The sequence below is a fragment of the Molothrus ater genome, chromosome 16 (assembly GCF_012460135.2).
Source record: "Molothrus ater isolate BHLD 08-10-18 breed brown headed cowbird chromosome 16, BPBGC_Mater_1.1, whole genome shotgun sequence".
Classification (NCBI taxonomy): Eukaryota; Metazoa; Chordata; class Aves; order Passeriformes; family Icteridae; genus Molothrus; species Molothrus ater.
Window position 1 is genome coordinate 2,366,997 of NC_050493.2, and position 14,953 is coordinate 2,381,949.

General features: G+C 53.0%; 2 protein-coding genes across 2 annotated transcripts; one reads left to right on the plus strand and one right to left on the minus strand.

Annotated features, from left to right (window-relative positions):
* Positions 1-175: 175 nt before the first annotated feature.
* GID4 (GID complex subunit 4 homolog) lies at positions 176-8,427 on the minus strand. Its single transcript, XM_036392763.2, has 6 exons — positions 8,074-8,427; positions 6,790-6,849; positions 5,948-6,055; positions 5,063-5,164; positions 3,962-4,092; positions 176-2,768 (listed from the first exon to the last, which is right to left on the minus strand). The coding sequence occupies exons 1-6, from the start codon at positions 8,425-8,427 to the stop codon at positions 2,705-2,707; spliced, it is 819 nt and encodes a 272-aa protein (XP_036248656.2). The 3' UTR covers positions 176-2,704.
* A 154-nt stretch (positions 8,428-8,581) lies between these two features.
* Positions 8,582-14,399, plus strand: ATPAF2 (ATP synthase mitochondrial F1 complex assembly factor 2). The gene is made up of 8 exons (XM_036392840.1): positions 8,582-8,776; positions 10,027-10,071; positions 10,432-10,577; positions 11,009-11,106; positions 11,992-12,072; positions 12,198-12,310; positions 13,074-13,189; positions 13,797-14,399. Exons 1-8 carry the CDS (start codon positions 8,632-8,634, stop codon positions 13,932-13,934), a joined length of 882 nt encoding a protein of 293 aa, XP_036248733.1. The 5' UTR covers positions 8,582-8,631; the 3' UTR covers positions 13,935-14,399.
* The last annotated feature ends 554 nt before the right edge of the window (positions 14,400-14,953 follow it).

The following is a 14,953-nucleotide window of genomic DNA, read 5'->3' on the forward strand; positions in this document are numbered from 1 at the left end:
GGACTCCATGCTCTCAGGGGTCTTTTCCAGCTTTAATGATTCTGAGAGTCTGTGAATTAAGGCCACCAGAAGCTGCTGGAATTCCTGGAGAAGCCCTCAAGGAAGGAGATGAAGCACAGCAATCCCCTGGAACCAGAAGTGCTGTGGTGGACAAACACACACGGACACAGACCCCTTCAACAGAATTCATGTTTAATTTGGATGTTGATCGCTCCACAAAACTCCTCCTCGGCCCCCACACGGACACCCTGTTGCAGCCAGAGTGGTTCAAGAGACACCACATCCTCTCCCAAGCCCAAACACCCCATTCCTCATCTCTGCCCCCCAAATCCTCCCCTGGGCCATTCTCTCTCACCACACCACGACGTACAGAACATCTCCCCTCAACTCAAACAGGTCAAAGAAAAGGAAAAACCAAAGCAAAGGCCTTTGAAGAGGGAAAATCCACACACCAACAGCCCCTGCAGAACCCTCAGCTCCACAACCTGCTCTGCACCTGCCACATACCATATCCAGACAGCTCTGGATCTAAGCTGAAATTCCCTTCAGGATGGTGGGAAGAAGGCAGGCACAGAGCAGGATGCTCTTTCCATACCCTTCTCACAACGTATCAAGTCTTAAAAAAAAAAACCCCAACTCATTGGTTTAGGGATAGTTACAGGTGCTAAACACCCCCAGGACCATCCTAACTCAGCTTCTGCCAACCAACAGGGTTAATTCAACTCAACCTTATCAGAAACCCAAGTGTCCCTCTGGCACTGACAGCCCTGGGGAGCACAGGGACACTGGTGCCACCACCAGCATTGCACAGACAGCTCCAGAGGGCTGGGAAGAGCCATTGGAGCTGGGTCCCTGCACTCACACAGCACCTGGGAAGGAGGTTTCACCCCCACACTTGGTCACAGTGGAGCAGCACCACTGTTTTCACCTCTAAAAACCAGGACATCTCCCAGCACCACCCTCTCCTCCAAAGGGGCTGAGTTTCTCCAAGAGGAGCTAATTAAAACGGGAACACATTTCCCAAGTGCTCTACTACAGCCCCAAATCACCTCAGTGCTGTCCCTGCACATCCTCCAGCACAGCCAAGGCAGCAGCCCCCAGTCCCTGGGAAGGGCCAGGTCTCTCCTCCTCCCTCCCTCCCCCAGGCACCTCTGTCCATGTGGGTGCCAGGGAGAAGGGCTGATCCACGGAGAGCAGCGCGCGCGGGGCGAGCGAATTCCGCATCATCTCCCGAGACCAAGCACTCCAAACCCAACTTGGAATAGAGGAAAGGGCTCTCCAAGCCCTGAATCCTTCCTCAGTAAGGCTTAAACAAGCAATAACTGCTGCCAAAAGGGAAATTAGTTAAAAAGAAGCAAAACCCAAAGCACCTCGCGCTGGCTTCAATCCCCTCTCCCAGGTGGAAAATCCATCCTCAGCACCAGCCGCACCACGCGTCTGCCTGGAGGGAGCTGGGCTTTAAAACAGCCAGAAAAAAGGCAAACTAAACTCTCACAAAGCCCCACAGGTGAGGCTGACAAGGTAAAAACACAACTGAGGCCAAGTTTTAAAGTGTCTTTAAAAAAAACCACCCCACACACACACACGCACGCTTTGGCACAGGAGCCTTAAGTTCTGTCACCTGGAACATTCAGAGCCAGAGGGAGCTACTGAGAAGGGTTATTTTTTAAACTTTTTTCTTGTTTTTCCTTGTAAAAAGGTGTCAAGCAGTGGTGGTGAAGCATGAAGGGGGAGTACAAACGTTGAGCAGTCCCAGGGTGATGCTGCTCAGCGTTGGTGCTCTGGTTATGTTCCCAAAGCTTAGCTGGATACAGACACAGATATAAAAACACAGACATTCCTGGTTTTCAATGTGAAAACAGTAACATGGAATCCAGTACTTGTGCATTTGCCATAGGGTCCTTTGGAAAAGGAACCATAAAAATAGATATATTTTTTTTAATAAAAGTTTTTTTTTTTGTCTTTTTTTTTTAACTTTTTTTTTTTTTACCCTTAACTTAAGTAAAGAGCAAATATACACCTACAAGCAGAGTTCAGATCCACTTTACTGAGAGCCTGGAAGTCCGTACATCAAATTAATTCCCAATGGCGTATCCAGACACAGGAACAGCTCCAGCTCCAAAGGGCTGGTGCTCCTGAAAGATCTGCAGCTCCAGCTAACCTTGTTAGCCAGCAAAGCCTCACTCCAGCCTTACCTCAGCCAACACTCCCCAACAGACTCTTCAGCTGAGCCTCACACCCAGGACCTGGCTCTGAGAGCATCAGAGCTGGAAATCTGGGCAAGAAACCTGAATCCTGGTGATTTCAACCTAGATCAGGATATAACAAGGATAATATAAGCCTTGAGCTTACATTTCCTTATTATTTAGAGACCAGAGCACTGATTCCAGCTACTGAGAAACAGCTTCCAGAGGAGAGCCGGGAGGAACTTCAGTGACAGAGAAACGAGCTGTGCAACAAGAAAGTGCATTAAAGTAGCTTAAAACCAGAGTAAAGATCAAATGGCCACTCGACAGGAGGGAGAATCAAGCTCCAGCAGCTCCTCGGGCTGGTGAGTTCACATCCAGGCTCTCTTTCTCTCTCTCTGGAGTCCAAGGGCAGGAGAGAAGCGTGCATTGCCGTGCTCCCACAGGGACACAGTTCTCCTGGCAGGCCATGCTCTCCTGCCCCGTTGCTTCTGGGCGTTCTCAGCCGTGGGCAGCTGTCATCGGAACTCGTAGATAGGAGCACTGTGCTCAGGAACGTGCGTTAAATTCAACGACTGATACCTGCCACAGAGGGGACACGGGGAGGAGAGGGTTACACAGAGATCCTGCTGGGCAGCCACACAGCACACACTCTGCTGGCTGCTCTTCTCTCCCCCTTTACAGCCCCAGGGTGTTCAGGCATCCAACACCCACTTCCCACACTCCAAAATCCTGCCAGGACTCAGCATCGTTCCTCCTGTGCCCCATCGTTCCACAACTCCCTGACAGGAGGGTGCAGCCAGGTGGGGGTCAGGCTCTTCCCACAAAATTGGTGATAGGACAAGGGGAAACAGCCTCAAGTTGTGCCAGGAGAGGTTCAGGTTGGATAACAGGAAAAAATCCCTTACTGAAAGAGTGGCTTAGATCTGGTATGGCCTGCCCAGGGAAGTGGTGGAGTTACCACCCCTGGAAGTGCTCAGAAATCAGACATTCCATTTAGGGTTTAGTGGGAATGGTGGTATTGGGTCAAAGGCTGGACTTGATTTTGGAGGTTTTTTCCAGCCTTAATGATGTTGTAATTCCCACTCTGGTCCCTCTGAGCCACCTGCAGCAAGGCAGCATTCCTGGTGGGCTGACTGTGGTGGTTTTTTGGACTCCCTTTGAAGTTCAACAACTTTCAAGTTCAAACAGTTTGCTACAAGTGCAAATTACACATGAGTCTTTCAAAGCTCAGCTAGAGGGAATGTGTCTGAAAGCCTCCTGGTTCCTTCCCTCCCCCTGAGAGTTTCCAGCCATCCACCTGCTGCTCATGACAAAGATGCAAGGGAAAAGTGCTCTCCATAGCTACTTGTCTCCAACAAAAAACCCACCAATTAGCTTTGACTGTTCTCTTGTCTTAACAGCAACACTCCAAGGACCTCAGAATAGAAAACATTGGCCTGACAAGATTTCTGCCTGAAGGGAGCAGCAACCAAGCTGTTCCTGAGGAGAAAGAACTGAGCTCCCTCACAGCACTTCTCCAGACCCTGTATCACCTTCCCTCCTCCAACCTGCCACCCCAAATTTCCTTCCCTTTTCCATAAGGGCAGCACTTCATACCACCCCAACGGACTACACCAGCCAGCTCAGGCCAGCCATGGCCCACACCCCTCCCTTCAGCCCCAAGGTCCAACCACCAGCCTGAATCTCCTGCCTGGACACTCCCAAGGCTGTGGACAAGCAGGAGAGGAGTCACAGCTTGGTTTAATTCTTCAGGAGGCAGGAAACTTCCTTACCATTCTGAACTCCTATGGTAGTAATAGCCCTCTATAGATGCTGCTGACTTCTGGAAGCAGATGTAATAGAAACCAGCAAAGGAAGCACCACTGATGTCCTTGATGGTGTGATCTGGGACTAGGAACTGCTCCTGCATTCAAAACACAGGCTGCATCTTAAAATGGATGGAATGGGACAGCCCCATCCCAACCAATCTCCCTCCCAGCCCAAATATTGGCACCCATTAACATGAAGACATTCCTGGCTGAGCACTCCCTGCACTCTCAGCAGCCCAGAGCAGAGACCAGAGTGTCCCTTCACACCTGCCCTGCAGGGACCTCACAGGGAAGCAGATAACTGAGAACAGAATGAGTTTTAAGAGTGCAAGGGATCAGTTTCAACACCTGTCCTCTGCAAACCAGAAAGCCATTGCAAAACTGGGAGTCAGAGCCTGAGAATGAAGAGAAGGCTCCAGAGAGTTCTCACTGCAGCTTTTCAACACTTATGGGAAAGCTGGAGAGGAGCTTTGCTAAGGACATGGAGTGACAGGAAGAGAGGGAATGGCTCTGCCAGAGGAATGGTTAGATGGGATATTGGGACAACATTTTTCCCTGTGAAAGTGGGGAGGCTCTGGCACAGGGTGCCCAGAGAAGTTGTGGGTGCACCTGGATCCCTGGAAGTGTCCAAGGACAGGGCTTGGGACAGCGGGAGGTGTCCCTGCCCTTGGCAGGAGGATGGAACAAGATGAGCCTTAAGGTTCCTTCCAACCCAAACCAGTCTACGGTGACTCTGTGATGATCCCAGCTGAAGAACAGAGCTGCAGAGTGGCCAGGCTGCATCAAACACAGGCCCCACACAGGGACTGGAGACAGCAGTTCTCTCACCCTCTGGAGCATCACCAAGCAAGATTTTCCTGTTGTGTTTTTAGCCATGACTGCAGCCCTTAAGGACACAATTAGCTGGCTAGACACGAGTCACACTGGAACTTGCAAGTACAGTGGGTTTTGGGGTTGGCAGGGTGAGATCTTTCATTAAACCTTCATAGCTGGAAAAGCTCTGACACCTCAAGTCTCTGTCAGTGCTTTGCAAGCAGCTCAGCAGAGGAGACAGGCAGGGTTTACCTTCCATCTCATGAAGACATAGTCCCCATTTTTTAGATCTTCATAATCAAAGTCATCAGAGTTAAATGTTTTTGCATACTGGTAAAAAGCCTGGAACTTTCCCTGAAACAAAAAAGAAAGGAAAAAAAAAAAACAAAAAAACAAACCAGGATGGTTATTCCAGGAATAGAACTTCTAGTACCAGCTGCTGTTTAGGAAGGAAATCTACTGACACTCACAGCAACATCCAGCCTGGCTGGAGAAGCTCCTGCACTTGCAGAAGAAGATATTTTGACAGAAATTTAACAAACATCAAAGCTTGGCAAACACCAGCCAAGGTCAAGGGCGGGGGGGTGATCAGGTGGCTGCTGTGGCCTCAAAACACAGCAGCAGGTACACCCTGCCCTGAGCAGGGACACAGGTACCAACTACCCTACCAGTGCTCGTGGGATCCCTTTCCCCTTCTCCATTCCATTTTGCAATGAGTCTCCAAAAATAAGGAGTGCGTTCTCTTAGGGGGTCAGGAGATGGGGATTGGTCCTGCTCCCTTCCCACCCTGTGGCCAACAAGTGGAAAACAAGGCATCCCCTCCCTCATCACAGATCACAGCTTGCTGAAGAGACCTTGATTTGCAAAGATCCCAGTGGGAGAAGGAAGGAGACAGCAAAAGGGAGAGGTGTTGTAGTGTGTTTTTATGTTTTATAATGGTTTTGTCTTTGTATCCCCTTATTTTCCCTAAATGGTTTACCCCAGACTGTATCCCCTCCCTCTCCTTTGCTGAGATCATCCCCAAATCCCAGAACAGAGAGGTCTCCAGGCCTTTCTGCCAGCTCCTGCAGGGGCACACAGTGCAGCTCTCCCCAAACCAGCAGCCCAGAGCCCCCCTGTGCCCCCAGATTTACTCACCCAGTGTTTACGGTCCACGTCCTCGTCGGCGTCCCACTTGCGCGTTAGGAACGGGTGTTTCTTACTGATTATCTCACCCTCGAAAAACGTGGTGAGGGTTGGGTACTCCTGGCAGAGGGGAGACAAAGGTGGGCTCACAATTGTCACCTACAGGCACAAACCCAACAGCAGACAAAGCTCCATGCACTCAGCAAAAAAAAGCATCTCCCAGGGAGAGCTCTGGGCAATGTGAGGCTGCTGCTCCCATCCCTCGTCCTGCCCCACACCTCTCCAAGGCTGAGCCTTCCACTCTCTTGTTCCAGCCTTTCTCTGCCTCTCTCCTCACTTTATGAAGCCAGGAGCCAGGTCAGAGCTGGGCTGTGGGGAAGGATTTGAGCACAAGCAGCTGAGGGGGCTCAGTCTCCAAACTCCCTGACAGGAGGGTGCAGCCAGGTGGGGTCAGGCTCTGCTCCCAGGGAACAAGGGACAGGACAAGAAAAATGTCCTCAAATTGCACCAAGGGAGGTTTGGATTAGATATTAGGAACAATTTAAAAGAGTGGTTAAATGTTGGAACAGGCTGCCCAAGCACGTGGTGGAGCTGGCTGTGTCCTGGGTCAGTGGTTGGACTCAATGATTTTTAGAGGGCTTTTCCAACTTTAAATGATTCCATGGAGCTCCCAGCTGGATGATCACCTGTGACATTTACAGCCAGCACCATCCCCCAGCTGATACCCTGTGATCAAATCTACAACATCCAATCCATCCACTTCCTATTTCTGGCAGAAGCTTCTCCCACCCCCCCAGGAAAATAAAAAGCCTTCACACAGCCCCTCTTTGTGGTGCTGTACAGTTAACACTCACCTCTGTAAGGCCTTTAATCTTCAAGTATCCACAGAGATAGGAGTTTTCCATATCCACATGCTGGAAAAGAGTGCAAAGTCCAACCATAAAAACAGGCATGAAGGTGCATGCTTGGATCCAAAGCAGTTCCTAACCCTTCCAAGGATAACTTCAGCTCCAGCTGGTACCCACTGCCCAATATTCATACTACCAGCCCTCTTCCATGATGGGAATCACCTGTAAAGATCATTTGCAGGTGCCCAGCTCACCTCTGGCAGCCTCCACATCCCAGGCCTGCTCCCAAGGCAACACCCTCTGCCCAGAACTCTCCAGCAGGAAGCAAATCCCCTTTCCATCCTGAAGGGATCTGACTCACAGTGTTCTCCAAGAAAAAGCATCCCTGGAAGAATCACACACACCCCCAGCATTTTGCAGGAGGCCTCTCTCCTAAATCTAAAGCTTTTATGCCACCTGCATTTTGAGTTATCAGGCTGCATCTCTCTGCCTGTGCTGTGCAGAAACTAGGCAAGGGGTTGCCTGCTCCTTTAAAAGCAGGGATTTTCCAAGGGATTTTTTCTTTTCCCTGACATCTCCAGATCTGCTTTCAAAACACGCAGTGAGTTATTCAGGGAAGTGCAAACCTCCACCCGTAAGAAGAAGGATCTTCTCCACCTGTGATCAAAGGACTGCAACATTTCCCTGTGCTCAGCACAGGGAGAGCAGGCAGCCCCCTCTCCTCAGCTGACACATGCAAAACAGCCACGTTTTCGGCACAAAAGCAGCAGTTTTAAGCACAAAAGCAGCGTTTTTAAGCACAAAACCACAGCCAGCCCCTGCGAGGTGTCAGCGTGCAGTGGAGCTGAGCAGCCATGGGATGTCCCCACCACAACAAATCCCACCAGGAACGTGGAGAACTGAACATAAAAATACCCCGCCGGCTTGGAATCATCACAGCATCACTGAGGTTGGAAAAGAGCTGAGATCATCCAGCCCATCCTGTGACTGATTCACCACCGTGTCAACCAGACCAGAGCACTGAGTGCCACGTCCAGTCTTTCCTTAAACACCTCCAGGGATGGTGACTCCACCACCGTCCCTAGGCAGTCCGTTCCAATGTTTAATGACCTTTACCGTGAAGAAATCCCTCCTCATACCGAGGGAAGGGCGATGCGGCTGCTGTCGCAAGGGGCCGGCAGGGCGGGAACGGCCACCGCGGCCTGAGGCCACCGGGTCCCCTGCTCGCTTAAGGCCGCGGGGGCCCTTCCCGCCCCGCCGGAGCTCGGCTCGCCCCGCCACCCCCCTCACCTGCATGACGACCTCCACCTCGTAGGCGTTGCCTTTGCTGCGCTGCTGCCCGCGGAACTTGGCCCCGCTGTAGAGAAGCGAAGTGGCCACTCCAGGCTGCGCCGTGTTGATGGGGGGCGGCGGCACCAGGCTGCTGGCGGCCGCTCCGGTGGCAGCGGAGGAGGCCGAGCCCCCCGCCCCTCCAGCGCGGCGCCTCTCGCTCCGAACCGGCATCTCGGGGGGGTCCCCGGGCGCCAGCGTGGCCGGGGCCGGGGTGCGGCCGGGGGACGCCGCCCGCTCCGCTTCACTCCGCTCCCTCACGCCTCGGCCGCCGCTGGGTCGGGGCCTCCTGGCAGCGCCTCCGCGCGCTCCCATTGGCCCCCGCGCGCGTGCCTGAGGGGCGTCCCCTCGTCCCTGATTGGCTGTTGGCACGACGCCGGGCGCTGATTGGTTGGGCTGCCGCCTGGCGCTGCTGGGAAATGTAGTTCTTTTAATCCAGGCGGCCCGGATTGGTCGCGGCTGCCGGCAAGATGGCGGCGCCCACGGAGCGGCGCTGAGCGCGGCCGGGACGAGGTCGTTATGTCGTCTGTCGCGATGTGGCGCGGCTGTCGCCGGCTGTGGTGGGCCCACTCCCCGCCCGCTCGTCTCCCACGACCGCCTCCTGCAGATGTTGGGAGCGGCCCGGTGGGGTCATGCGGGCGCCGGGCCTATGCCCCGCCGGCAGGTGAGGGAGCACAGGGGCGGCTGCAGCCCCGTCTGGGGAGGGGGATCCTTCCCTGGGCTCAGCCGGGGCAGGGCTGGGACCGGCACGGCCTCGCGGGGACCGCGCTCCCCACGGCCGCTGAGCGGTGCTGGGGCTCCCCTCCGTGCCGTTAATTATTTTTTATTAACGAGCCTTGCCGTTAATGTGTGTTTGGAGCGGGCAGGGTTCGCTGGCAGTACGGCCGAGCTCTCACCGAACCAGTTTGTTACACTTGTTTTTGTGTTTTGTTGGGTTTTGGGGATTTTGAGGGAATGGGACTCAGACGAGGGTGTTCAGGTATGTTCTGGCCCATGTATCCCATCCAAAGACTTTGCTGGAATCGTGTGGGTTTGAGAACAGGAAAATTAATCTCATTTTGTCGGAGGTGAGGCTGCAGAGCTGTGGTGACTCATGACAAGGTTTTGGGAGTCACTGATGAGCCTCGGGGCTCCTCTGAGGTACACACACTTTAATCTGTTTTTAGAACTGTGCCCGAGGCCCCGCAGCTCACAGGCCACCGAGCCTGAGAAAATCCTTCAATTTCCCCAGGGGAATGTGCTGTTTTTAGCCTAGAATAGCAGACCTGCAGCCTGACCTGTTTGCTGTGCCCTTCACGAGACAGATTTATGGGTTTGGGATTTACAACCTGGTTGCTGTTGTCAAGGGAATGGCTCGTGGATTCTTCCTGCCTTGTGGGAGGGGTGTGAGCCTGGGTGGAATCCTGCTCTCACAGTGTCAGGAGTGCTGGTAGCCAAGGATGCTGCTCCTAAAATGAGACCTGAAGTTTTCTCAGGCTCACCTTGTAGGTGGGGCAGGTATATTCCTGAGCTGGACTGGCATGTTTGGGCTGTACTGTCCTTTGGGGATTAATTTGTCCAGTGTGTCTGTAGTTGTAGAATCTGGACAGGTTGGCCCTGAAGCAGAACTCCTCAGGAGGGGTGGGACAGGCCTGCTTGGGAAACCAGCCCTGCCACACTCTGAGGCAGCTGAGCCCCCAGCCTGGCAGGAGTGCAGCTGGTTCTGTTTGCTCCCTGCTGCTTCCCTGCTGAGTGGAGCTCACTGCAGCTCACAGCTTGGGAACTGTGGATGAAGGGCTGGATTTTTGTTACCAGGTTACCTCGACAGCACCAAAGCTCTGTCTGTTCTGAGCTGTGATGGGGAGCAGGGAAAGGGGCTGAACATTCTCTGTTTGCCCTCTGAATGTTCTCTTTGCCTTGTGTTTCTGTCCTCAGAGAGGAAGAGGTTCTACCAGAATGTGAGCATCTCACAGGGGGAAGGTGAGTGTGGCCACAGGGATGGGATGGGATGGGATGGGATGGGATGGGATGGATGGGATGGATGGAGGGGCTGATCCTTGGGAGAGGTGTCATCACCCCCCACCACGTCAGCACCTGCAGCCCAGGCTGTGTCAGTGGCAGGTTTGTCACCAGCTGCTGTGCCCCCTCCTCATCTACAGCAAAGCTGCATGGTGGGAAGCAGCTTCCAGGACCAAGTGTATCCAAGTTTTCACCTGAGTATTCCTGGTTCCATGCTCCTGTCAGCTCCAGTTCTGAATCTGCTCCCACTGTGGGGTTGTCTGTTGTTCCTTAGTGCCTGCTCCTCTTTGATTCCCCAGGATTTCTACTCTGATTCCCCAGGAGGCTTTGAAATAAACCTGGACCACCGAAAGCTGAAAACGCCCCAGGCCAAGCTCTTCACTGTGCCCAGCGAGGCCTTGGCCATTGCAGTGGCAACAGAGTGGGATTCCCAGAAAGACACCATCAAGTTCTACACCATGCACCTGGTGAGCACGGCAGGGTGGAGTGCTGACACCTCCAAATGCAGAGTGTGGTGGCAGCAGGTTGTCCTGCTCCTGGTGAGCAGAAAGTTGGGGCTTCCTCTGGGCTGGCCAGGTGCCTGTCTAGAGGGAATCTGTGTCACTAGGGGAACCTGAGAAGGGGCTGGACAGTGTTATTGGGAATAGTGCAGGGCAGGAGGAAACTGAGCTCTGGAGCAATCCATGCCCCTTTTCCCTGCTGCTTAATGAGCTGTTTGCAGGGATCCTGAAAGATCTGAGAGGACACCTATTACATTAGCCACTTTGTGGCCCTGCACCCCTCAGTTGTTCATCTGCCACAAATCCCTCTGCTTCTTCTTGGCATTGTACCATGGAAGCTGCTGCTTTTTCAAGCCTGGAATAAGAATAACAGCAGTTTCAACTGCTTTTATCCCCAGACCACTCTGTGCAACACGGCGCTGGACAATCCCACGCAGCGAAACAAAACGCAGCTGATCCGAGCAGCTGTGAAGTTCCTGGAGACAGACACGGTCTGGTATGAGATGGGGACCCAGCTGGAGTTTGGAAAGAGGGTTGGGTAAAGTCAGGGAAGACATCTGCACTCCCCCAGTCATGGCATGGCTCTGATCTCTGCTGGTTTTTGCCTGAGGGTTTGAATTAGTTTAGATCAGTCCTGCGTGTGCAAACTTGGTTGGAGTCTGTGCACCCAAAGAAGGAACATTGGATCTTGTCCCTTGTTGAACTCTGTTTTGGACACCTCCCCACTGGGCAAGGGTGAGAGCAGTGGGAAATGAAGATCTTGGAGAAAAAAAACAACATCTTTGAAAGGCCTGTGGAGATCTGTCAGCCAGTCCCTGGTATTCCTGTGCCAGTACAGATAGCTCAGACTACTTGTACCACCAGTCCCTAAATGCCCTTCATTCCTTAAAGTCCCCGTGAGCTGTAGGATCAAGCCTGTTCATGCCCAGGCTCCTGTCCCAACCTCCACTGGCAGCTGCACAGTTCCTGTGGAGAGAGAGGAACAGGCTTCCCCCACCTGCCCTTGTGGATTTGGTCAGACTAGGGGAGCAGGGAATGCTGAGCTGAGCCACTGGGCAAGGAGAAGCAGGAGTGGCCCCACAAAAAGTTGCAGCGAGGTTTGTACCCTCCTCTAACTGCTAAACCTCACTTCAGTCTGTGGCTTGGGGCTGCCTGCAGTTTTCAGCTGGCTGGTTCACTGCTCTGTTTTGTAGTAAGACAGATTTGTCCATCCTGGAATAACAAAAAGGACTGAATTTAGGGAAGAGTTGGAGGATTGCCTGGGTGGACAGCAGGTCCCTGTCCCACTTGCTGTGGGTCTGGTGGGATCAGTGTCCTTCCCAGAGGTGTGTCCCAGCCTGGGGGTGACCATCCAGGGTGGTTTTGTTCTGTCATGTCCCAGCTATCGTGTGGAGGAGCCTCCAGCCTTGGCAGAGCTACAGAAGAATGAATGGGATCCCGTGGTAGCCTGGGTTGAGAAAAGGTGAGAGCTCAGAGGGTTCCTGGCTGCTTAAGGCCCTGCCCTGCTCAGCCCAGGAGCTCTGGTGCTTTATGAGCTCAAGCTCCATGAGCCCTGGGCTTTGCTGAGGGTTTGGGTGATCATTCCAGGTACAATGTGACAATTGGCTCCTCGACCAGCATCCTGGGGCCAAACATTCCAGCCAGCACCAAGGAGACCTTTGTCAGCCATCTGGCATCCTACAACATGTGGGCCCTGCAAGGTGAGTGGGGCTGGGCCACTGAGGAGGAGGTGGTTCCTCTCCACAGGGCAGGAGAATGACTGGAATGTTTTTCTTCTCCTGCTCCAAGTGTGGAGGTTTATGTTTTAAATCTGCAGGCCAGGCCCTGACCTGCTTTTGTCACAGGCAGGGATTCTCTTCAGTGTCACTGGTGTTCAGGATCTGACTGTGCTGTCCCATGAGGTGCTTGCTCCACCTTAGCACAAATAACTTCTTTAATGCCAAACCTTCTAATGATTTAATCCCTAGCTTTGTTGTTACCAGGAAAAGAAATAAGGCTTAGTACTCCAAAGTGCCCACACTGTGCACTGTCCTCACTTTTTTATCTTTATATCCCACTTAATCTTGCCTGAATCATCTGAATGACAGCAAAAGATAAAGAAATGAAGGGAGGTTTGCTTTGCTCCAGACCTGAATGAGCAGCTGGCAGTGAAACCCACAAAAGACACAGAATGCTTGAGCCTGGATGGATATCTCTACCCTTTGCACAGGGAAGGGTTGTGGCAGAATAAAAGGAGGTGGTGTCCAGGGCATGGCCTTTGTCACTGTGGTGGCAGGGCCAGCAGAATGCTTTGTGCCTGGTGTTAACCACAGACCTGAGTGCCCTGGTGCAGGTGGGAGGACCACTGGCCCTCCCTGAGGGGGTACCACAGCCTGCCTGTCTCTTCAGAGTGTGTGAAGATGCTGCTGTAATGCTGCAGAAAACAGCCATGAATCTTGTTTGGTTTGGGTTATTCCCTTCCAGGTATAGAATTTGTAATCACCCAGCTGAAATCGCTGATTCTGTCCATGAGCCTGATTGACAGGCACATTACAGTAGAGAAAGCTGTGCTTCTGTCTCGCCTGGAGGAAGAATACCAGGTAAATTATGTTACAAAACAGCCCTATAATTCAAATAGCAATAATCTCAGCATGACAAATGCATCCCCCACCACAAATAACTGGCAGGGGAAGTGCCTGCTATAGCAGGAGATGTTCCACTCCACCAGTCTCTGTGTCTGAGAGCGTTTGGAGTGTGCTGCTGCAGAGCAGCACCGTGGGCACACCAGCCCAGAGTGCTCCCAGGGCTGCCAGTTTCTTTTCACAGAGCCCAGATGGCTGCTTTTCTCCCTCTCTAATCTGAAGTGCAAAGTTGTGGCTGACTTCTCCTGCTGAGGGTTATCCAGCCTGGAGGCTTTGGTAGACACCAAGATATTGAGCTTGCTGGAAATTAGCTTGGTGTGAAGCTCTCCTTGTCCCAAAAGTGGCTGAAGTTGGGAATCTTTTCATCCTCCCGTTAAGAGGCTTTGCCTCAGACCCCAGTACAGATGAAGCACCTCCTGATCTTGAGATATCCCTGCCTCAGCAGTCAAGGATCATCTCAGTTCCTGAGGCAGGGGAGGGTTACGTGTGCTTCACAAACATGAGAAGGGAAGCTCAGAGTTGCTGAGGTGCTTTGGGTATGATCCATGTCCCTCCTCTCCTTCAGATACGGCGCTGGGGCAACGTGGAGTGGGCCCATGACTACGACCTGTGTGAGCTGCGTGCCCGCACTGCAGCTGGGACTCTCTTTGTTCACCTCTGCTCAGAGAGCTCAACTGTAAAACACAAGCTCTTGCAGGACTGAGGCAGCTGGGCAGGGCACAGAAAGAAAATGTCCAGCTGGGAATTGCTGGCCTGACCCAGTGGATGGTAGCTACCTTCCTGCCATTCCACTTTTCCTGGGATCAGCTTCATGTACTGTGGTTTTGTGGGCAACTCGAGTTGGATTGCCTGCTGCAGTGCAGCACACAAGGAGGAGAGGTCAAGGTGAGTTTCCTCTGAATCCTCAAGCCAGCAGCTCCGTCCTTTCCTGGTGTCTGTAACTCATCAGAGGAGCTCCCACGGAAGAAACAGCTTCCTGGGCAGGGCACGGCACAGACATACCCAGCATATGCCACATGTCTTCATAGCTGCCAGCTCCTGACACACACTTGTTATGGAAATCTGAAAACAGACTCCACTGCATCTGTTGTTCATCCCTCGGCGTGCCTGTCTGTAACACCAGGGTCTCTGTGTTCCATTAAAGACTTGCCCCTGTGAGGTACCAAAAGCTGAGTGTCTTTGTCTTACTCACCAAACTGTGGGGTGGGTCCTGAGCTGCCAGGTTGTGGGCAGGTGCTGGGATGGCTCCAGGTATTAAAAATCACAGACCAGAGCAGACACTAACTACTGTGTGAACCACTCCATGCAGCTGAGGAGGCAGCAAGGAGACAACTGTGTAGTCCTGGAGCAAGAGGGGTAAAACCTGGGCTCCAGCCATCTTCAGAAGCACAGAACATGATGAGCTGACTCTGTGTTTACCAGGCAGCACCAGCCATGGTGCTCTCTCTTTTCTGAGACCTGCTCTGCCCCTGGCAGCACACAGAGCCACTCTCTCATTTAACCTTCCCACCTTCTCCTTGCTGCCTGCCTGGAGCAGCAGCGCCCCGGCTGGCAGCGTTCCTCAGGAGTAGCCTGTCACCGAGCAAGGAGGGGAATTAATGACTCCTCACTCGGCTGTCGCTCCTGTGGAACCATTGATTTCCCTTCCTGCTGGCTGGGGGCTGCTCTGCTCACGCTGCAGAAAGCTGATTGCGAGAAGGGGTGAGAGGATGAGGCTCCCAG

Excerpts from the sequence above, each read along its gene's own strand:
- GID4 (XM_036392763.2), bottom strand. The coding sequence starts at position 8,427 with ATGGGAGCGCGCGGAGGCGCTGCCAGGAGGCCCCGACCCAGCGGCGGC. Across the intron at positions 4,093-5,062 it reads ATGTCTTCATGAGATGGAAG|GAGCAGTTCCTAGTCCCAGA; the intron begins GTAAACCCTGCC and ends TTTTGAATGCAG. Across the intron at positions 2,769-3,961 it reads TACCATAGGAGTTCAGAATG|GTATCAGTCGTTGAATTTAA; the intron begins GTAAGGAAGTTT and ends CCTCTGTGGCAG.
- ATPAF2 (XM_036392840.1), top strand. The coding sequence starts at position 8,632 with ATGTCGTCTGTCGCGATGTGGCGCGGCTGTCGCCGGCTGTGGTGGGCC. Across the intron at positions 11,107-11,991 it reads CTGGAGACAGACACGGTCTG|CTATCGTGTGGAGGAGCCTC; the intron begins GTATGAGATGGG and ends GTCATGTCCCAG. Across the intron at positions 13,190-13,796 it reads GCCTGGAGGAAGAATACCAG|ATACGGCGCTGGGGCAACGT; the intron begins GTAAATTATGTT and ends CCTCTCCTTCAG.